The following is a 24,639-nucleotide window of genomic DNA, read 5'->3' as shown; positions in this document are numbered from 1 at the left end:
ATGCTATGCCCATTACTAATCACCCGGATTTTCCCCCACTTTAGTCATCCTGTATGTCTCGGCACGCGGCGTTGCGTGGCCTCAAGAACGTAGCTGATCTTTATCCCGACGATTCCTTTTATTCACTTCCTGAGTCGCCATAATAGATGGACACACTTTTGTACTACAAGCTGCGTGCCACATGCCGGAAATTGCACCTGACCTTTCGGCAACCCCCGCCTACTTTCCCGGCCCTGGATTGGTTATATACCTCCGCATCCTCACGTAAACTTATCACCAGACTGTATGCCTCTGCCTTGTTGTCCTCTCCTATCTCCTCGACGCGGGCGTGCGAGGCATGGAGCACGGACCTGGGTGTGGTCATTTAGGACGCCGATTGGCTCTACTGTTGTAACCAAACCACAAAACTTTCCATAAACTATCGGCTCAGATTGATCCATTTCAAGTTTCTGCACAGGTTCTATCATACCGCATGGCAGCTTCACCGCCTAGGACTTATTCCGGGGGACTCCTGTGTGCGATGCTCCGCTCCTTCCGTGGATTTCGCTAATTTGGCCTGGCTTTGTCCTCGGGTGCAGGTGTTTTGGCTTGAAGTCTGCTCCGCGATCTCCGAAATCGCTGGCACCGCTATCACTCCGGACCCCCTTCTCGGTCTTCTCGGATTTGTTAAACCCTGTCCGGATTCGTCGCGCCGGCTGATTTCAATGCTCCTGGTGCTGGCCCGGCGTAGGGTGGCTATGTGTGTTGGGGCCGCCGGCCTGCCCCCATGTTGTCGGCCTGGCTTGAGGATGCTTCCCGTTGTCAAACGCTGCTATCAGAATTTTGGGACCTGTTGCCAGCTAGATCTCGCCCGGTTGATATTTGGGGTCCATTGTTCACCTACCTCCTTTCCCGTTCCTCCTCTCGCGAGCCTGCCTCCCCCGGGCTCCCTGCCAGCCCCGCATCCACGGCGGCCGTCTAGCTAGGCAGTGTGTAGCTTCCCTCTCTGCATTCCCGATGCCCCTGCTGTACGTGGGTTTCCTTGCTGGTGCCTTCTTGCCGGATTGGGGGCTGGGTTGCCTCCATGATAACGATGTTGCACTCCGGCTCGCTTTCACCCTGTCCCTTAGAGAGCCGTGGGGAGTCCAGCCGCCCCATTTCCCACCCATTCCTGCAGCTGCCACTCCCACGCTCCCCGCCGGCCCTTGGTCGGCGGCGGTCACCGGTGCTGGTCGGCGGCAGTCGCCGGTGCTGGTCGGTGACGGACCTCTTCCCAGTATTACCCCAGGTTTCCTCCCCAGCCTGCCAGCCTCTTGGGGCGTTCTTTTTTCTTGTCTGCTCTCATGGGAGAAAATGTACCTGTGTATCCGCTGTCCTGATGATGGTTGTCATGCTATGCCAAGGGCAACGCACTGCTGATGACTGAATAAGATGTACCTTTAATGAATTACGCCTTGCTACTCTGTATTGGGCCCTTGCATGGAACTTTTCTATTTGGCTGTATTGTTGTGCTGCAATTTCTTCAATTAAAAAGTTTTTAAAAAAAAAAAAAATTAACACAAACACAAAAAAATGAATATCCCGAAATGAAACTCAAATGCCTAACACAGATAATCTGGAATTACATTCCCACTCAAAGCCTGCCGGATCCCCCTTAACAGAGTTTGCTTTGTGGTACTTTACTGATACCAAGCTTCTCTCTGTAAAAATCCTCTTTTCCGACCTCCTCCTTCACCTCATTCTACAATGATCTCATCTCTCCCTCTTCAACGTATACATGAGCCCCCTCGCGGACATCGCACGCCAACACAACCTCAACATCATCTCCTACGCTGACGACACTCAACTGATCCTTTCACTCACCATAGACCCCAATACTGCCAAAACCAACCTACATGAAGGAATGAAAGAAGTAGCCGAGTGGATGAAGCACAGCCGTCTGAAACTGAACTCAGACAAAACAGAAGTCCTTATCCTGGGTACCTCCCACTCCGCCTGGGATGACTATTGGTGGCCTGAGGCCCTGGGAAAAGCATCCACCCCGACGGACCACGCACGTAACCTGGGCGTCATCCTGGACTCCTCACTCTCTATGAACAGACAAGTCAACGCCGTCTCATCATCTTGCTTCAACATTCTTCGCATGCTCAAAAAAACATTTCGCAGGATCCCCACCGAAACTAGGAAAACGGTCACCCACGCACTGGTCACGGGTCGCCTGGACTACGGAAACACCCTATACGCCGGTACCACCGCAAAACTCCAGAAAAAACTCCAACGGATCCAGAACGCTTCAGCCAGACTCATACTAGACATCCCGCGTAAAGACCACATCTCTGGTCACCTCAAAAACCTCCACTGGCTCCCCGTCAATAAGAGGATTACTTTCCGCCTCCTAACCCACACGCACAAAGCACTTTACGAACTTGGACCCGAATGCCTCAACTCGCGTCTTTCCTTCTACACCCCCTCCCGCCAGCTACGATCCTCCAACCAAGCCCTTGCCACTGTACCTCGCATCAACAAAACTATCATGGGAGGTAGATCCTTCTCCTACCTTGCAGCTAAAACCTGGAACTCACTTCCCACTCACCTTCGCCTCACTCAGAACCACCTAGCATTCAGAAAACAACTTAAAACTTGGTTATTCGACAAGTAATTCCCCTCCTTTCTTCAAGCGCCTTGAGACCCTCTGGGTATGTAGCGCGCTATATAAATCATTTGACTTGACTTGACTTTTATTGCTCCATCTCATTTACTCCCCCTATGTGCTGCCCTCAATTTTATGGGAGAAGGTACGATTATATAAACTTCATACACCCAAATAAATTGCCCCTTCCTAACCACATACAGCATTTTTTTGCTTTACCACTAGTTTACCGTACATATCAATGGTCATGCACTTACAGAAGTATTTTTGTATTGAAATAAAAATGTTCATTGCTTGCAGTCTTGATCAATGCTACATAGGAAAAGATGTGATCAGTCAGTCACCCTGGTATAAGTCAATCAGAAATGCTCTGAACCTTTGCACACGTGAGATAAACAGGACCGGATTCTAGAGGGGCATCCCCAAAGGAAGACCACTTCCTTCCTTTTTACCAGGCTGAAGACGTGACGACTAGATTTTCCCGCGAAGGAAGGATCAGCACCAATTCCCCAATTTTCAGCAGGCCCCTTAACCCAAGAAAAGTGGAGGGAATATTTAAAACTTTGTTACCCGTCGGAACACTGGGTTCCTGAAAGGCAGCGTGACCATTTCTGCCTTGTGACACTTTTCTTTCTATTTGGAGGCATAACGGAAGAGGAATAGATACTTGCTATGCACAAGGATGGGTCTCCATTGACTATTTACTAGTTAAAGAGGGTCCTAGCTAGAACACTGACACAGGTAGGTGTTCTCAGGTGAGGTTTCACAACATACTTAAGGGAAGCAACGACCATCTCAAGAAAGGAGTTGTCAAAGGATAATATGAGAAAAAAAAATGGGAGGTGGGACATATATTGCATCACACTCTACATTCGCCATATGAACAAGCTTGTTTCTTAGTTCGTAATAATAAACTAATATTTTGCAAGGATTTTGATAGCGTGTGCTATTAATAACTAACAACTCTGGCGTTTTGATCTTGGTTGCTTTTTTGGGTTTTTTCAACAGCGAAATTGTTTGTAAAATTGTTGTTTCATCAAAATTGAGACCTGCACGAAGGAGGAATAAATGAGTCTTGAATTTCACTGAGTGAGATTACTTGATCATAGAAATTTAACTTGCAGAAAAAAATTTATTTGGTTCGGCCTTAATTCCATCCGAATATCTTATCTTCTTACAGTCAATACAGGCAATATTAGCCGAGGCCAAACAGAGTCCAGGAGAAAGTTATATGGTATCACGCTTAACAACAAGAGAAAGGGTAACGAAAGCTAAAATTGAAATGCACAGGCCCCTTCCAAATATGGCCCACATAGAATTCATCTCAGAGTCTAGTACATATGTCATTCTAATCACAAAGGGTTGTAAGTTGACTGGGAAACTGAGTAAAAGGCCTTGCTGACAACAGAAACAGCCTAGCTGGCACAGAAAAAGCCAGCAAAGCGTGGTGCAAATTTACTAGCAAATCCACTGCAGGTGCAAGGTCAGCTGCCAGCCTAGGTTGAGGTATCAAAGAGTCCTGGTGATAGAATGGTCACAATGACAAAGCCAAGGTAAACAAAAACTGATATGATATGGGGAGGGATCAAATTTTGGCTGATAACATTCAGGTTTAAGGGTAGGTAGGGATAATGAGTGAAAGGGACTGAAGCACAGCTACTGGAAGTGGAGGTCCACTCAATGCACCTCACTGACCCAACTGAAGTGGACGACCACCTGGCATACCTGACTAACTGAAGGTGAGTGAAACAAGGCTGTGTTATGAACGCATGTAATACCCGGATTGTTCATGAATGGTTTAATTACGGCGTACTCAAAAGCACAGCCACATGGTATGCCTGAAAGGATGTACTGTTGGTTGGTACAGGTATGAGTCAGTAGGTAAAAATGACGTGTCCAGAAGAAAACATTCACACTTTAAGTGGGAGGATCTAAAACAATATAAAGCTATGACATTGAATTTAGAGCACAAATAAGTGAGGTCTTTATTATTGCAACTCAGGTGGCCAATAGAGTGACTACGCCCCGACTATATAGTGAAATAAATGCATTTCAAAGAACTGTTTAAGGAGAGCCATGACATTATAATATCCATGCCACAGGTTATCAAAATAGGGGAACGGATTGAGAATGTAAAATCCTGCATTAGATCCTGTTGCTGCTGTTTGGTTTTCCTTTATAGCAAGCCAGATTGAGTTAAGGCTGTCCATGAAGATTATAACATCAACCAAAAGTAAACACAATCTGGAGTCAGACTGTGACTGCAAAGCAGGGTTCGGATGGCACTTGCTATAAGAAAACCATCACACCACAGGAGCAGACTCATACCAGATGGGTAGCATAGAGAGCCAGTCGGGCTCCATCGCTGATTGAAGCGCAAGCTAACCACAAGAAATACGGTATCCTACGGTGACCAACGCACCTATTTAACACCTTGGCTGCTCGAGATATTCTTCCCCTGTGCTGGACTACAATAGAAACGGGTGTGGTCATAACGAGCTCAGCTCATGAGCACACGAGAACTGTGCCCCATGACGAGCTGAGCTTGTCATGAGCACCGAAGGGGTTAATCCCTTCTTCGTTCCCACGCGTTTGGAGCGGCATCGTGCGCCAGCCGTCCCTCGCATCTCCCGTCTCATCGTAATATTGCTAACACAGAGCCCTTGGGCCTGCTGTACCGGAATTCGCACCTGCATATTCACCCTCACGTGGGCTCCCGGCCAGGACCCACGTGAGTCTTTTGTTTCACTTAAACATTCCAGTACCACCTCTTCTTTCAGGTGCAGGGATGGCCCTCTTCAGGTGTCCCCACATTGTTCAGTCCTGAGGAGACCCTACCTCCTTTAAGGGTCGAAACGTCGCTGACAATTTAAAGAGGCAGACCACATTACAACAGTTTCCAACTTGTTTAAATTATTGTTCACCTAATTGTATATACATTTCATGGTCGCCTTTTCTTTGATGATACAAATATAAAATAGAAACCACTGTCTGTACATACCACAGTTATGTCACTAATAGTAGCGTAGGTTCTATGGTCTAAATTCACTGGGACACAAATAACACTTGTTTATTTATGCATGTGAAAAGTCCGTATGTATATTGAAAAAAAGAGTTTTTTCTAAAATTTCTATATAAAGATGGTAATGAAATATCGTACCCAAAACGTGTACCGAGAGTCTCTTTGTTTGGCACCCAGCACACCCCCACATCGCCATTGTTATTTATACTACCAGTCTTTCTGTATGATTCCACAGGAGCCGTTGTTTTCCTTTCTAATCGTTACACCCAGGCTCAAAGTGAATAGGGTTCCCTTGTTTCCCAGTTCAATAAGAAAACCAGGAGCGCAGGTAGTTATGCAAAGTAGGTTCACTGACCTTCAAATAAAAAGATAATCATTCAAAATACTCCACATTGCTTTTTTGTATAAACAGATTTTAGGACTAGTTTCACATTCCATCATATTGTGGTAGATTACCACGACGGCTGGCTTTTACAAGAAAACAGATTGGAAGAATTACAGCATAAGAAACCTATGTTCACAAAAATATGGCATTCCAAATAAAATACTGAAAGAGAAAACTACACCCGGCTGGTCTAAATATAGGCACATTTGCTCACATTGATACCAGACAAACTTATTGTTAAATGAAACTAAAAAAAGAAATCTTAACAACGTCGGCCTGACTGCATTCCCATTTTAAATCGGACTTTATTAAAGCATGGCAGCTCCCAAACACCTTCACAGATTTATCTAGTGTTCTAACTTTGTAACTGCGATGGCAGAGGTAAAAAGTAAAAATACATGTAAGGTGGATAGGCCTAATACTCAACCTAGATTTAAGAACATAAGAGCCTCATTTAGATGACTCAGAGTGTCACGAACGTAAAACAAAATCAAGCACATACAATTATATGCATTAAGAAACAGAGGAATACACAGCTGACCAACTATTTGACTTCATATTTAACTTCTTCAGGGGGAGGGAGGAGGGTCGAGGGAGCTGTCGTAAAGAATAACTTATTTGCCTCCTTACATTTTTTTAGCTTACGAAACTGTTTCTAAATTGGAATAAATGTACTGCATGTTAATTTATAGACTGCTGGTAAATACATAAATGGGAGCATGCTAAAATATATATCACACCAGCCACTAGAAGGGTGATCAAAACTAGCTGGTTGCAGCTTCCATGAAGCTAGAGAGTCTTTACATTTTACAAGCTATGAACTAAAACTAAAAATATGTGAAGTTAGGTTGCAGAGTCGGTAAATGAAAAGTGTTCAATTTAAAGAATGAAGGAGGAAATCCTCCACTACGGTCTAAATTTCTCCCAAATCTATCATCATGCATTAGCTGGTTGAGAAGGCTGGAATAGCGCCTAATTTTAAGCAAGCATCTTTGATTAGGTTGTTATACAGACTTCTAGATAATATTTCACGGCACTGATTACTTTCCTGTACATGACTAGAGGACAGCAGTGAGCAAGATCATACATTTTTGCAACAAAAACTATCTGTTTACAACACTGCATCAAGTCAACAAAGAGAAGCTGGAATCTTGACGAGAACTAACAGTCTAGATGGATGACAGCAGCCTACATAGCATTTAAAGCTTCCAATTCTAGTAATCAACTTGTGAGAGCTTTAAATGTTAGACAGCATACCTGGTAGCTGGAAGTGACAGAGTACTGAATACTCGGTGCAGGCTGCATGGCCTCGGAGACTGCCTCATAGACGGGTGGCGCTGGAGCCAGCACGCGGTGCTGGTAGGCGTCCGTGCTGCTGGCAATTCGGCGCTGAGGAGGCGGGTACACAGGGGACTCCGGTTCATCCAGTCGCCGCTTCATTTTAAACGCATAGTCGGGAAAGTGCAGAAACCTAAAGAAACGATGAGACAGAATGGTCGGGTGTGATGAGCAGACCAGACTTGAGACTTCATGCAATCAATGCAGCAGCCCATGCACATCAGAAAATAACATTAACATTTTAACTTTTTACAGACTGATACAAAAATTCTTTATGTACGAGGAAAAATTTAAAACCTGGGCGAGTTTTAAGCCAACAACTTGAGCGCACTGCAGTTTGAGGACATGCAACCTACTTTGGAAGCCAACCTGTTTTGGTTCGTCTCAAACTACTTAAGGGAATCCTAACAGGCCTCTAGTCAGAAGGGCAAAAACATAATTCTGTAGAAACACTCTATGCATACCGATCAATAAATAGAAGACTAGCACAACACACATCTGTAATGTGAATGGTCTTAAAACATTTGTTAGACTGAAGATGGGTGTCAAAGGAGCTGGCGTCATTTTCTACCCAAGATGGATGACGTTTGTCTGTGCGGTTCTCCGTGGCAAGTTTCTTTAGTGTTTGGGCATTCTGAATTGCGTTGGAGCCAAATTTTTTATGCAATGAGGTGGCTCCTTCTTTCATGGTTCCCTACAGTCATTGTTGCTATGATATGAAGGACCCTAAAAAGGTAGTTAACAGTCAGTTACTGGTTTGACCACAAATGAAGTTCCAAACTGCCAAATACTTCTGACCTGCTGGGCATTCTACTATTCAACGTTCATCGCTCAGCTGCATGGGCACATGGGTACCTGAAGTCTCAGTCTAGCTTGTAACATCTTGAACAAACTCAACTTTCCTTCATGGCACACATCAAATCTTCATTAATTTACAAAGATGATTACGTTCCTCTTTTCGGCAAACCATTGGGTTCGAGGGAGCTGGAAATTCTTGCAGCTCTGAAATATTGACACTAACCAAATGTCCGCAAGCCCCTCCCCACAACGCATCCCCTGCCCCACCCCCCGCCCCCCCAGCCAATAGTTGGAACTTTGATGCAGGTAGACATGCGTGTCCCAGGAGGCTACTGCAAGATCGTATTATCTTATTTACAGTGTTCTAATGCAGCTTTACTAGCAGCCCTATTTTGGGAAAAACAGATTTTTAAAAATACCTCCCATCATCTTCCATGGTAGTTTACTAAATAAACAAGCATTTACAATGCAATGGTCTCGGCATCATTAAAGGTAGAGCTATTAGCATTGCTCATGACATTTCTTTTTTTTTCTTTAAATCAATGGCAATGTCATTTACATTGCCAATACACTGCACTCTGCAGCACTCTGCTGCACTCTGCACTCTGCACTCTGCACTCACTACTCACCACTGCACTCACTACTCACCACTGCACTCACTACTCACCACTGCACTCACTACTCTGCACTGCACTCACTACTCTGCACTGCACTCACTACTCTGCACTGCATTCACTACTCTGCACTGCATTCACTACTCTGCACTCACACTCTGCCAAGAAGCGACATGGCCGCCCCCCACGTGGGATGCCGAGGCCATGGCAGCCTCCTCTCGCGTTGGTAGGACGATCAAGGCACCCCACGGGACAGGTATTTCACAGCCCTAGACGGGAGGTCGGCAGCTCTTTGCACACACACCTGGGAAATGGAGTTTCCTCGTTCAATAGGCAGAGATACAGAACTCCACGGGGTGAAACATGTTAAATAAGTCTGAAAGTGCTCGCTCATACACACAAGAAACAGGAGTTAAGTACCACATAATCTCAGAGGAATCGGTGCAAGAACTTACTGGATGCCGTTCAAAACCCTCTAAAGGATGTCGGCGTCCATTCCCCCCTCCCTCCCTCCCCATTTTCAATAAAGCCACGGATAGCGTCAAGAAAAAACACCCTCTGAGATGGAGACGTACACAAACACCAGCCGGATAGCAAATTCAATTTTATAACGCTATAGTAAAGTTCCCGCCTGCACGGCTAATTCAGTGGCGGAGTTCCGAGAACTTAACACTGGGGAAATCCATTTTTGCGAAAATAATGGCACGTTAGAAACTGCCCCACAACAATGGGAAGATAAACAACACGGATGAACAAAAATGCAACCTAATAATCAAGCGTATACTCATGCGCCCTCCATCCCTCCCTAAATATACATCCCTCTAAGCGCGTGGAAAAATAACGTTGGGCACATAAACAGTAACATCCTGGACATAACTGCCGGTATGCTCTTCTCACGGCGCTGTTCTGCTCTGCTCAGCCCACGATGGTCTCAGGTGCGAGCTTTGAGCAGGGGCTTGTGGGTGAAGTCTTGCGCTTTGGAATGCGAAGGATTTCTCTCCCTTCGGATATTCTGCTCCTCCCTGGTGTTGCCTCTGTCTCTGCCTCCACTCAGGGGGAGGGGGTGGGGCGTCTCGGCGCCTCGCAGGGGGCACTCTGTGTACCGGGAAGAAGCAGAAAACCAAAGCACAACGTTGGTGAGGTCTGCGTGTAGTGTAGTTCCTAGTTTCCCACTAGGCCCTGCGCATTGGAATAACATAAACAGTAGTATCGACGTGGAACTGCTTATATTCCAGGCCTCCACTGACTATGCTAAACTTAATTGGGTTGTGTTACCAACTAGCTCAGAGGTCACTGGAAACTTTCTTCTCTGCATAGGAAGTGATCAGCTTCCTTGGCACAGACAAGAAGGGATTCAGCTTTCCAACAACCGTGCAACATGACAACTTTGCTCCTCAGATCAAGAGTCGATCTCTAGGGTCGTGTGAAACAATAGACATAGATTTCACTCAGTCAGTCTAGTGCAGTTTACTTTCACAGTATGTAGAAAATAGAGAGACGGGCGTGTATCAATAAAGGTTAACATTTATTGAACAGTCTTTCTTCTCATACAAGAGAAATGTATTGCCACAATTGCAATAACTGTTATTATGAAAAGTACGTACAGTAAGATAAGAATAGCGAAATAGAACTGTAAAAGCATTGATATGGTTTCTTAGCCATACAATGGTTTAAAAGTAATAAAACATTTATACAGTCATATATACATTAGGCTAACATACTCAACTGGTGCTTCTAACTAAGCCTACCCCAGTGTGCCTGACCTAAGCCTAACACGTGAGAAGGGGAGTAAGTAAGTAGCTTAAGTTAAGTTGGTTTTGCCAAGGTTTGTTTCAAGAATTCTCTTCTAAGGGTTTAGTCAACACCATACCTCTGAATAGAATGATGGAGGATTGGTATCTCCTTCAGGGGTCTCTCTCGATATCCCAGTCACCTGCGAGGGTAAACTGGAAGCGCCGGGACTGGATTTCTCTGCACGAGAAAGGCAGCGGCTTCTCTCAGCGCGTCTGGAGGAAGGAGGGGTGACAGCGTCCGCGGGCAGCTGGGCTGGATGTCTTCGCAGAGGACGGCTGCACGGCTCCTCAAGCGTACTGCACCATAGGTCGCGCTGTAGCGGCGATAATGGTAATCAGTAGCTTCACCACCACAGGATAGCAGGCTGCAGCGACAGGCAACGCTCAACAGCAGTTTGCTTCGCTCTCACAGCTCACAGCTTCGCATTGCTTAAGGCAACGTTGGTAATATTTATACCTGACAGGTGCCGGGTTTGACGCAAGTTTGCTGGACATAAGACGTCAATTAAAGATGTCACTAGGAAGTGGCAGCTATCAGTTGCTCATTAGAGTTCTATTACTAATCAAAACATAGCAAGCGGGGATTTCCAGGTTTGCTAAGTTTTTATCTTGTTGAAGAACTCGGAGTGTTATCTAGGAATATCAGATAGTGACTGCTGCTCTGTCATTGCACTAATTGGTCGCAAAGGAAGTAGCAGAGAGTCATGCTGGAATGTGGCTCTGTGGCTCTGCTCGTGTGAGGCCAGAGATGACTTTACAGAAAATCGTACTTGAACGGTTATGCCAATATAGGGAACAAAGGGCTTTATAGCCGAATAGGGGCATAAGGTCACAGTATCGATCAGGAACCTAGATAAGCACATGACACCCACTCCACGAATTCATGTCCATCAAAATTACTAAAACTAAGCAATTGGATGTATGTGTAACATTGTGTAACATAGCCCACCCCAAAATACATAAATGCATTCGAAATAGGCGTACTTGTAATACATGGAATTTAGGTACTGTACGTAGTTTTAAAAGCATAGTAATCATTCAAAAATTATTGCATATGAAATCAATGAACGATTATGCATAAAGAATTACACATGAAGTATCTCTGACAGAAGAAATGCGAGATAAATCATCACATAAAAATGCATTGTAATAACATGTGTGCTAGAGGCTGGTGTTATGTTATGTTGTTATGTCTCTAGATGTGTTTAGAAATAGAAGTGTGAAGCTTCTGTTCTCTAAGAATAGTTTTTACGTTAAGCAAAGAATTGTTCGTGCCAAAAAGAAAGGGTCAATATTAAAAAAATTGTCCAATTCAAAGAAAAATCAGTTTTACCAAAGCTCCTGGCAGTTTTATGTTGATCAAAACTGAAGGCCGAATTCAGAGTTCATGGGAACGCCGTGTGTCGGAAAGCTTCTCAAAAGTTATTGTTTCTCTGTGGGTGAGAACATCGTATCAGACAGGCTCGCAAAGAATTGGTCTACAAAATCAGGTGATAGTTCAACCAAATTAGATAGCGCTGTAACTTGGCAGGTGTGAGAATGATTGCTGTCATCGAAGGCAGGATCAGCAATGCTCACAGAACGTTGTACCTGGATGATGTTGCTTTTGTCACTCGCTCCACTGTTACCACTTGGCTGTAGTACAGGAGTCTCCACGAATGCCGTCATCAGGATTGGTAGCCGCTGGGGACAACACAATGCGTGAGCCGTTATTGGACTTAGCAAAGTATCGACGTCCATTGGTACTGCTGATGGAAGTGAAAGACAGATGTCCAACACGCATTCATCGCCGCAAAGCATACACCGTAGCACAGGTAAAATGCAATTTTGCCATATCGGTCTGAATGAAAGGAACCAGGTCATGTTTAGATCTCTCAGCCTGGCCAATCCGAGGACGTTAGTTATCCTGTCCCTGTAGCGCATTGCTAGGATTGTTTCTTCCATTCCCATGGGAGCTATGTCTGAGCCGAGGCTTGCCATAACGTAGCAGGAGGGTCAAAAATAGAATCCCTGCGATGAGTCCAAAAAATAGTGGAATACCACCAAAGATGGAGTGCACAAAATTAGGAAAGATTCCCAAAATTGCCTGGAAGGGTGTTAGCAGTCCCGTAAAGACTGTCTTAAATATGCCTGGGATGCTTGTAGCACTAGACATGTTAAGGAGTTGGTCGAGCATTTGTACGAAATGCACGGGGCAATTTGTTGATAAAAGGTCATGGACCTCAGTAGCCGTCCTTGCGACTAGAAGATCATACGTCTCTTTAGATGACGTTATAGGCACTGTTGTCTGTAAAAGCACAGATTTCATTTTGCTTAATGTATCAATTCGTATAGAATAGAGATTCAGACGAGGCCAGAGGGGAGTCACTGTGTCTGGAGGCCCGCTCAGGAACAATGCTTGCATACAACATTTGACCATGGACGTTACTTCTACTAGATAACTTTAGTCCGGGCGCGAGGCCACAGCACCTGTGATCCGTTCTTAGAATGTAACTCCCGTTTGCGAGTTGCATAAAGAAGGGCTCTATCTGAGTTGCAGGTGTGACTAGCTGGTGGCATGAAAGGTTGTTTGAATTGCCATCACATGCTCCGTGTAAATTAATACCCTGACACAAAAGTATACCGCTTAGTGAATGTTTACAGTTGTCACCACTAAGAAATACATTTTTGTCGCTGTCACTATAGCAAGAATGAGTGTATGGTAATTTCCATTCGGATTTAACATATCCCTTACCCAATTGTTCATATTGGCCAGCAGGTATGTATTCAAGGCACTTTTTAAAGCGGAAAGTTGTTATCGGAATAGTGATAATCCCGTGTATTATCCATTCAATGACAGGACTCTCTGACATTGTCAATGGTAATCTCTCGAGTTTCTCGATGCTCAGGATTGTATAGTCTGCTCCTTTCTGTGCCAAACTGATCTGTTTATCAGTAAGGTTAAAAATGGAAAATAATGACGTTGTGTTGATTAAACGCCAAGGCACATAGCCTGAACGAAGATTTTGCAGCGTCCAGCCTAGTTCTATAATAGAACGTAATTGAGATTGGCCATGTTGTAACATTAGCAAATCTCTGTCTATCACATCAAAGGCAGAGGATACAATATTGTCCAAAGAATATATTCTGGAAGACAGAGTCATTAACCCATTGTCTACTACAGAAAGTGATTTTTCCAAATTAATACGATCAATTTCTCGTATCTTTTCAGCAGTTTCAATTTGCTTTACTTTCCAAGCCTCGTTGTAAGCAGCATAGATGCTGGTCGCTATGAAACGCTTTTGACGCTGTTTGCGTGGTCCAAGAATGAAATCGCGCAAATCAGCACCATCTTTTAATAAAGACAAGTGTTGCTTAATTTCAGCCAGTGTGGATGTAGTTAGCCATTCTAGGCAGAGTTTGCCTACACTGTATGTAGTTATAATTCCTGGATGTTGTCTCTGGGAATATCTAGGGTCTAATCTGGTCATTTTTAACCCCTGTGTTTTATTCAGGAACCTATCTTGACAGCTATTTGTGTCTGTAGGCCAGATTAACCACTTTTTCCAATCAGGATGTGTTCTGTTGAAATGTAAAATGTGTGACACGTCTAACTCATTATCTGCAGTTGTATTCTCAGCTATTGGCTTTGGTATAGACGGTGTTTTCATTTCTTTGTTCTTAGCTAGGCCAAGACAAGATGTTTGGTGTACAGTGTCATTTAAAAATAACATTTGTTCTGGTATCATGCAGGTTCTAAACAGTGCTTCTATGCCTTGCACCTGCCAATCTTTTGTACCCCAAATTGTTTTCGTTTCAATATTATTTTTCCAATAATCAAAACCAAATGTCATCATTTTGTCATAAAATGCTTCTGAATATATCAATTTAGAATTTGTCAGCATTGTTTTCATTCCGGTTTTATCTAACAGTTTATAATAAAACGTTTCTGCATCACTGGTGTTAAACCCTGAAAAATATTTGAATTTCTCAAAAAATGCTTTAGAACTGCTTTTAGGTGGTGTAGAACAATGTTCCCATTGGTTATACATAAAAACATTTCTAGGCTGTGCAGATTTATGCAAGTAATGATCCCCATAGTGGGTATAACAGAATAACTGCTCATAACTAGATGAACCGTGTAAATAATCATGATCTGTGAATCTAGCTGACATTACTAAATCAGACATCATGTCATTAATACTGTTAAAGTCCCAATCATCAGAGAATGTACTTGGTGTCACAAAGTCACTTAAGGAAACCTTTAGTTGATGAGGATACTTCAGGATTTCGACCGGACCATAGATCTCATAGTCTGTTTTCTCCCATACTACCCCACCAGGTATTGGAATTGCTGTGACATTTACTGTTGACAGTTCTCTTTTCTTCACGTGGGATGATCTGTGTGGTTTCAGGACTAAGTTGATGTTCTGACTTGCTGTGTCCATTCAATTGTAATGAACTTTCCTAAAATTAAAACTAAAATTAGGCATAGTAGGAGTATGAATACCCCTGTGATAATCCAATGCTCAATCAACGGTGAATCCAGATAAAGTTCTTTGATTTGTTGAAGGAGTCCTGTTGTATTTTCTTTAGAATACTTTTTTGTTTCTGGCATCACTTCGGGCTCATTTAAATCTTCAGAGAAGTTGTCGAAGTTGATGAAATAACCAGAGGCAGTTCTGTCAATTGATGGGATTGTTCTTTCAATCTGTCTCTCGGTAGCACTTTCTGATGCCACATTATTGTAGACCGGTGTTGTTTCTTGACGAACTGTTTCAATCTGTGTTTCAAGAGGCACGAGTTCCATGGCTGTATTGCATAGTCCTTCATTGTGCACTGCAGGCTGATCGAATGTGATGAGTCTTTCAGTTTGAACCTCTTGGATTGTTGCAAGTTTGGGTATTCTGTTGTTTCTTGGGAGTCCACTGGGCCTACTGTTGATTATAGGCCACATGCTTGTGGTTTTACCAGATCGATGGACACGATTCTGTTCTCCTTTTTACCAGCAAGGGGCGGTGGCACAACTGATCTTGTTCCGGTGACTGCTAAGACAGGTACTGCTTTTCTGTAAGAAGGCCCAAATTCCTTCTTAACCGCGATCTTTTCTCTGACTAGATCCCCAATCTTTGGAATCCAGACATGCCTTGCTGGGGCTGTTGCGGGTGGTGCCTCGTCAGTGGTATTTGGCTGTTGCTTTAACTTTATGTTGCTTAATGATTTTCTTGTTTCATTTAGTTCCTGTAAAACAGCCAAACGGTCTTTTACTTCAAACTGTTTTGTTTCTTTTTGTACCACTGACATCTGACTATCGAGGTCCTGAACGCGCATTCTTATTCCGAACAATAGTTCGTATGGGCTGAAACCTTTTAGAGAATTTCTTGGCATGTTGTTAAGACTAGTCTGGACACTTATTAAATGTTTGACCCACCCAGCGCCTGAACCTAATACCTTCGCTGTTATAGATTGCTTTATGTCCCGGTTTTTTCTTTCTACCACACTTGTGCGACGGACAAGAATACCGCAACCCAATTCCCATGCTAGCCATGGCCTCCTTATAGGCTCGAGAGCTGAAAGCAGGACCCTGGTCAGAATGGAACGTGGTAATTGCGTATGTGCCGATATGGACTCGCTAATCTTTTATAACAGTTCTAGCGTCAGCCGAGCGCTGGTGGCCTCATCTTTTAAGTGCATTTCGTCTTAAACGTTGTACACTGGGACGCGCTTCTCTTCTTTGATTGCGCAGATAGACCGCCTTATGCTGTCTAGAAGGGATCCTGAAACTACACTGGCCTGTTCATTACTGCGATCTCTGTTGCAGTCTTCACAATTTTGAGCAAAACATTGAATATCTATACTCATTCCTGGCCACCAGTACTCTGATTGCAATTCTTTCAGAGAAGTTTTGATTGTTTGGTGTTTCAGACCCAACCCCATGTGTGCTTCCAGTAGGAGGAAGCCCCTCCTGCTCCTGTTTGGAATTACTCTATCCCCCACTCCAGGGATTCGAGCAAAAGGAACGGAGTTTGCATCGATTATGTATGCATAATTGAGTGGATAGTTTACGGGTAGTGCTGCACAGTCGCCTTTTACGGTCGTTTTTACTGCTAGCATAGTTTCCCCGTCTATATACTTATCTGTACGCTTTTCTGTGGCTACGGAAGCCGGTTTAGTTGCTTCCGCGGTGGCTGCATTAGCCAATGAATTCCCTGCAACGTGAACGCCATCACGTCGTAGACTCTGTGCGTGAATCACGTGAGTCTTTTGTAGTTCTTTACTTAAAAGAGCTACCTCGTTCCAGAGCAATTTATGCTTTATTGTGGCACCTGTGTCATCTTTGTAGTCGTTTTCGATCCAACTCTGCAGTTTGTTGTTGTAAGAATTGACGCAAAAATGAGAATCGCACACAATAAGTGTGGGGAATTCGCGTTCTGCATTTTCGAGCGCCATCTTTAAACATCTGATTTCAGTTCTTTGAACCGAACAGTATTTTACAGATTCAGTTTTTGTTACTTTCGGTCTGAATTTACCGCACAGCCAACGACCTTTAATAATCGCACATGCTGCATCGTAGGATTTTCTCTCTACGTTGAAATGCTGTACAAAGCTATCTGTATAGATTATACATGCGTATTGTGGGAGAGGCAGGATTTCGATTGGCAGAGGATATTCTTCTTCATATTCTAAATCATTCAGTTCTTTGTATTGCGGGGCGAAATAGTATTTCACATCTTCCGCTCCTAGAGAATCTATGCACTGTATCCATTTTGGATCCAGTGACACTGTAGGCAGGTTTACTGGGCTGAATAGCGCTTCGAAGGCGGATTCCGCTGTAAGGATATTAATCCGTTTGCCGTGTGCTAGTTCTCGTTCATTTGCTAATGCGATTTGCACTGCGTTCACAGTTCTTTCTGTGCGACTGAATGTTTTTTCTGCTTGTGTGTACAAGTGAGATTTAATTGAAATTGGTACCTTTTCTCCCTCATTAGAGGTTAGGTACGTGAATCCGCATCTTCCTGGGATGACTCGGATTACAAGATCACGTGTGTTGTCACGTGTATCTAATTTAGTTTTTGCTAACATGTCTGTTTGCAGTGATCTCAAAATTTCTGTGTGTTTTTGAGTCCAATTGATTTGTTTTAAATCAGGTTTTATTAGTTCGTAGAGAGGTTTAACCCTCTCTGCGTAATTTAGGATGTAAGTTCTTCCGAAATTCAGAAAACCTAGTATTGATTGTAAATTCTTCAGCGTTTTTGGAGCTTGGAGTACAGCGCACTTCTCTAAGAAGTTGTCCGCTAGGCTTTTCCCTTCACTTGATAATTCGTACCCTAAGAACAGTACTGTCAGATGGGCAATTCGGGACTTTTTAAAGTTGAATTTGTAACCCTCTGCTGCGAACCCAAGTATAATGGTGTTCACTCTTTTCAAGTGAGTATCCAAGTCGTCGTCTGTGAGATAAATATCATCTACGTAAGATAATGCTTCATCATCATAGATTTGTAGTAACTCTGTTACCCTAGCTGAGAATAGTCCTGGGCTGTTCTTGAACCCCTGTGGGAGTCGACAGAATTTTTTCTGCGACCCAAATGCGGAGAAAGCGGTCAAGTATCTGCTTTCTGGTGCAATGTTTTGACAAAAGAAACCATTAGAAATGTCTAATGTCGTTTTGTATTTTTTCCTAACTATGTTATTCATTAGGGCTGCACTATGCGAGTTTTGTACTGCAAAAGTTTTGCAACATGTATTAAGGTGTCTGTAGTCCAAAACTAGACGATATGAATTGTCTGGCTTGGAGACAGGAAACAAAGGATTGTTCATTTGAGAGGTGCATGTTTCAATCACCCCCTGGTACTCAAGTTGATCTAAGATCTCCCTGACCTGTTTTTTAGCTTCTTGCTTTATGGGATACTGCCGTTGGGCAGTTGGTTCACTTTTTAGTTGGATTTTGTGAGGAGGTGAATCCTCGTCCCATCCTACATGATTTTTATACAATGCAGGTGCCTGGGCTACTGCCCATTTCCTTGCATATGTGTATTTTTTGTGAATCGGTATGTGATTCGAGAAGGCAGGCATAATCACTTCTTCGCCACGAGGGCACTCCCTGACAAACTCCGGGGGCCAATCTTTTTCAGCTAACAGAATATCATAGCCTTTTGAGAGCTTATCCCAAAATAGACCCTTAATTTTCCTAGTCTTATCACCCTCTATACGCAATGTTATTTCGTATATTTTATGGGGCTCGCTAAGCCTGGCGTCGGCAGTTTCAACCTGAATGTATTCATTCGTGTCCACTGTCTCCAGATGACTCATCAAGTTCTTGCGCGCTATACTGATTTCTGCTGCACTGTCCAACATTGTCAATGCCCACTCCCCGTTTTTCAACTGTGTCCTCAGTATTCTCGGCATGGTTGATTACTCTAATACTGGCTACCTTCTTTTTAGGAAATTGAGATTTCTTATTTTGAGCAGGTTCCTTGTCTTTGGACTTGGTGTGCTCTCCTGGGTCTGACCGTCCTCTTCTTTCCGAATTCTGTGGAAAAGATCGAGAGGGACGTGTATCAATACTTTGATATCTATCAGGTCTTTTTATATTATCCCTATTTCTAAGGTTATATCTTTTCTCAGAGGGCTCCCGTTGGGGAGACTGGCGTTCTCGAGTCGGAGTTCTTTCCCTCCGTCGAGGAGACCTTCCTCTGGACTGGAAAACTTTTTCCTTGGGAGTGGATTGTTTATTTCCATCCCAGCTCTTTTTAGGAGTGTTTAAATTATTTTTAATAAATAATTTTTCAGGATTTTCGAGCAGTTGGGGCTTAACTGGTTTTCCACCCAAGCTGTCTCTACCTAATTCTTCATAGCATTTTTCTATGATTTTTGCAAGCTCAACAGGATCTTTTATATCTGTTTCCCTCAACTTCTGGCGAATCGCCACAGATGCTGCTTCTCCCTTTACGTTGGCTAATAATATAGCCGTGACCTGCTTGAAATCTTTCAGTAATTTCATACCTAGATTTAAAGCTGGTTCTGGACCGAATTCATTTTGAATCTGTTTTAGCACGTCTGGTATTACCGCCATAGACGGAACACCGTGTGTTTTTGTGTAAATGGAAGCAAAGACTGTACCCCAAGTGTCGCAGTCCTCCACGTGTGGTGCGATTCCCATAGGAAGGCAGATGGTCAAGATTCTGTGTTTCTCAATAGGGGTAGTATCAGGAAATACTGCCTCTATTTGAGTGATTTTCTGGGCTAACCAGAAAGGAATTTGTTCCCGTTTTACGGGTGTTTTACCAAGACATGACTGTATGTTCTGTGGTGTAATTTTATTTGTGTTCCCCTGATGAGGGGTCAGCTGGTGTGAATTAACAGCTGGCTGGACTGTTGCAGTCCGTATTACATATTGGACTAATTGCCTATGTATTTTTATTAATGTGTTTAGCTGTGCTAGCAGCTCTTCTCTAGACATTTTTACAATGTCAGGATGTGGTGTGTAGCTGGCTAGAACCGGCCACGTGGCTCCTGGTCTACCTAGTGGACCGAGCCTGGTTATGTGATCATTGTGTTTTAGGGCGCCATTAAACCAGAGCAGGTGCTCTTGAAATTTAAGTGGAATTTCAACCTCCTCGAAAGGGGCGTACTCTCCCGGAGGTTCCTCTATTTTGTAATAGTGAAACTCTTGTGTTATAGCGTTTACCGCTGGAAAGTTTATCCATGAATAGAATACCTCTGTCTGCCGATACTCGTGAGCCTCTATCACGAAAATTACTGTACCACCTTGAGGTGTCAGTCCATGTTCTATAAGTTTTAAAGTTATAGATCTTCTTAAGTGGACCGGGATGATAATAGCATCCGGGTCTGTGTATTCGGGACCTTGCTGAGTCGCATCTACTGCGGCCCCAGTGGTGCCGTTGTTTTCTACTGACATTGTATAAATGCAGTTTTTGCAGAGTAGGTCTCCAAGGAGACAAAGATTAGATGCACAATATTTTGGAACACTGTATCCTTCAACGTTGAATAAACCAGAGCTTTACATAGGAATCTCTTCCTACTAAGGTCGGGCGGATTTTAACCTTTCACCCACTCCAGACGTCTATTGGAGTATTTACGGGAGAAAGGGGTGTGAAATATGCACGACTGAGTTACTCTACAAGTCTTGCGTTAGTTTATCGCCTTACCAAACGTTTGGGCGCCATGTAGTGTAGTTCCTAGTTTCCCACTAGGCCCTGCGCATTGGAATAACATAAACAGTAGTATCGACGTGGAACTGCTTATATTCCAGGCCTCCACTGACTATGCTAAACTTAATTGGGTTGTGTTACCAACTAGCTCAGGAGGTCACTGGAAACTTTCTTCTCTGCATAGGAAGTGATCAGCTTCCTTGGCACAGACAAGAAGGGATTCAGCTTTCCAACAACCGTGCAACATGACAACTTTGCTCCTCAGATCAAGAGTCGATCTCTAGGGTCGTGTGAAACAATAGACATAGATTTCACTCAGTCAGTCTAGTGCAGTTTACTTTCACAGTATGTAGAAAATAGAGAGACGGGCGTGTATCAATAAAGGTTAACATTTATTGAACAGTCTTTCTTCTCATACAAGAGAAATGTATTGCCACAATTGCAATAACTGTTATTATGAAAAGTACGTACAGTAAGATAAGAATAGCGAAATAGAACTGTAAAAGCATTGATATGGTTTCTTAGCCATACAATGGTTTAAAAGTAATAAAACATTTATACAGTCATATATACATTAGGCTAACATACTCAACTGGTGCTTCTAACTAAGCCTACCCCAGTGTGCCTGACCTAAGCCTAACACGTGAGAAGGGGAGTAAGTAAGTAGCTTAAGTTAAGTTGGTTTTGCCAAGGTTTGTTTCAAGAATTCTCTTCTAAGGGTTTAGTCAACACCATACCTCTGAATAGAATGATGGAGGATTGGTATCTCCTTCAGGGGTCTCTCTCGATATCCCAGTCACCTGCGAGGGTAAACTGGAAGCGCCGGGACTGGATTTCTCTGCACGAGAAAGGCAGCGGCTTCTCTCAGCGCGTCTGGAGGAAGGAGGGGTGACAGCGTCCGCGGGCAGCTGGGCTGGATGTCTTCGCAGAGGACGGCTGCACGGCTCCTCAAGCGTACTGCACCATAGGTCGCGCTGTAGCGGCGATAATGGTAATCAGTAGCTTCACCACCACAGGATAGCAGGCTGCAGCGACAGGCAACGCTCAACAGCAGTTTGCTTCGCTCTCACAGCTCACAGCTTCGCATTGCTTAAGGCAACGTTGGTAATATTTATACCTGACAGGTGCCGGGTTTGACGCAAGTTTGCTGGACATAAGACGTCAATTAAAGATGTCACTAGGAAGTGGCAGCTATCAGTTGCTCATTAGAGTTCTATTACTAATCAAAACATAGCAAGCGGGGATTTCCAGGTTTGCTAAGTTTTTATCTTGTTGAAGAACTCGGAGTGTTATCTAGGAATATCAGATAGTGACTGCTGCTCTGTCATTGCACTAATTGGTCGCAAAGGAAGTAGCAGAGAGTCATGCTGGAATGTGGCTCTGTGGCTCTGCTCGTGTGAGGCCAGAGATGACTTTACAGAAAATCGTACTTGAACGGTTATGCCAATATAGGGAACAAAGGGCTTTATAGCCGAATAGGGGCATAAGGTCACAGTATCGATCAGGAACCTAGATAAGCACATGACATGCGTCCTGACTCACTGCTCCTAGGTGCGTGGGGCGCAGATGGGCAGCGGTGGACGTCCCCTTCGATTTGCGGTGGGCAGCAGAAAACGAGAGGCTCGTTGTGTACTCTTGGGCACACAGACTGCCAGGTGGAGGAGGCAGCGACTTCTTGGGGCGGCTGTTGTGAAATGGCCTAAAGAAAAGCGCCGCCATTTTCAGATTCGGGGGCGTATTTTTTGCGCCCTGAGTGACAGACGACGTCACAGGGCTAAAGAATGCAAAAAATCACGCCCCCGAATCCGAAAAAGACGGACCTTCTTTGGAGGGACGGCTCTCTCCTCCAATGGCTGGCCTCCATTTAGGAAGCCAGCCAATGGTGGAGAGACAGGGCAGGGAGGCGGGTTCTGAAGCCCCACTAGATGACATTAATTCTCCGGACCGGAAGCTGCTTTGCAGCTTAACGGTCCCTCGACCTAAAAAGGATTCATATGATAAAATACTGACTTCGTAGCGATCTTCCAAATGCACTGAACTGGTTTCTAAATGATGTAATTTAAAAAGGATATTCAGGGTGACAATAGCGCCTTAAAATAGAAACAAAACTTAATACCAAAAATGCACAAACCTTTACCCCTGGCGACCTATCATTTGGGCATACGCTCTCCAGCAGAAAGAAAAAATTCTGAATAGATCGCCCGCATCTTTTAACCATTCGCCGTCAATCTGTCATTGTACATACAATTCACAAGGGGCAAGTTGAATAAATTGACTGATACGATCTGAGCAAATAACATGACATTAGATACCTTAGACTCTGTTCCCAGTTTATCAATGTACCTAAAATCAAAGAGACAAATCCATCCAACACTTTCTTTCACACAGAAAACCCACTTTGTATGAACACACCAACACGATTCTGGATACGATTAATCTAGTATTCGAAACCAACGTCTTCAACCACTATGGTAAATGAAAAAGACTTATCCAGGGCATAGACATGGGTGTGAAATTTCCATGCTCTTATGCAAAGCTATACATGGGTCACTTTGAAGAATTTCTTCTGTGGTATTCAAGACAACCTGACACTAACAAGAATATTGTGTTTTGGGGAAGCTATATAGGCTTGTTATGATCTACCCTAGCGAAGAGCACTCAATACAACTGTTGCTGAATCCTCTTAATGATCATGATTACAACTTAAGATTTGCTCAACACTACAGAAAAACATCTATTTCGTTTCTTCATGTTGCTATGTACAATAAAAAAACGCACAGCTTCAAGACTACACAGAAAATCAATTTCCTTTAATGCAGAATTACATGCCACGAGTGCCCCCCCCCCCACCCTCCCTAAATCCATAATCCAAACCATTCCTTGTGGTGAAGTGACATAACTTACACATAACTGAAGTGAAGACATTTTCCAAGAACTCAGACGTATGGCATCACAGTTTCAAGATAAAGAATAAAATACAACATTATCTAACAAATCAAAGGAGAGAATACTAAGAGTACACAGATTTCAACTACTTTCAAAGAGTACATATACCCAAGGACACCAAATCTATCGGTCCTACTCTTATTGCATATATAAAATCCTACTTTAACAGTGGCACATTGTAGGAAAGGGCCCCTTTTGTACGGTCACCCCCCACTTTTTGCTCCAAATGCTGATGGTTATGATTGGTAGTACACTGGAGTAGCTGCCCAGAACCCAGTGCTCTCTCCCAAAACTGCTATGATCAACTTGGTAATCCAAAATTGGCAAAGACTTTACCCCCCTATCAGATCCGAGTATGTGGTGCCAGATACCAAGGACTTCAGTGGTGAAGGAGTCTCCAGGGGTGCAGCACGGTTTTGTACCACCCTGGATGACCGGCAACAAATGATGGACGGAATACTGAATGAATCGAACATTCAACCCCAGTCAAGAGATCTGGGTTAAATCCATAGTTATTTTGCTCACTACGCCACCCCAGTTTGGGATTTTGACCTAGAAATCTGCACTGGGCTGAATGTATGACATTGTTCAGCATTCTGTCCATCAATTGTTCTTTGTGCACCATGGGTGACCCAAGCTAAACTACTGACAGCGGGCCTGCCATTGCAAGCTGTAGGAACAGTCTAAAGTGTTCGTAAGCGACTGTACCCCCACCATGTGTTGCACAGTTAAATGCACTATCTGTAATACTATTGTATTGTATTGTATAAGTTTATTGTTTGATTAATTAAAATCATTACAAACCCCCCCCATATCCATAAAAAACGTAGTAAAAATTTCATTATATTTATAAATACACCTGATTTTGACATGGTTCCATAATTATATAAAAGGGTGTATATTTCTTTTTAAAAATTTGGGGACCTTTTGGAAAAGATAATTGCATAGTGTATACCCCAGTGT

The 24,639-nt window shown here is 43.6% G+C and overlaps 1 protein-coding gene across 5 annotated transcripts in view; it reads right to left on the bottom strand.

Moving 5' to 3' along the window:
- Positions 1-24,639, bottom strand: part of SIN3A (SIN3 transcription regulator family member A) — an 802,206-nt gene that overhangs the window by 635,655 nt on the left and 141,912 nt on the right. For all 5 annotated transcript variants that reach the window (XM_086959309.1, XM_086959306.1, XM_086959307.1 and 2 more), the window contains one exon: positions 7,294-7,507. In XM_086959309.1, coding sequence (XP_086815435.1) covers positions 7,294-7,476 — 183 coding nt within the window. In that variant the 5' untranslated portion in view covers positions 7,477-7,507. The remainder of the gene's footprint in view (positions 1-7,293; positions 7,508-24,639) is intronic.

The sequence above is a fragment of the Lissotriton vulgaris genome, chromosome 2_2 (assembly GCF_964263255.1).
Source record: "Lissotriton vulgaris chromosome 2_2, aLisVul1.2, whole genome shotgun sequence".
Classification (NCBI taxonomy): Eukaryota; Metazoa; Chordata; class Amphibia; order Caudata; family Salamandridae; genus Lissotriton; species Lissotriton vulgaris.
Note: the sequence above shows the minus strand (reverse complement) of the source record. Positions and strands in the feature narration are given on the sequence as shown.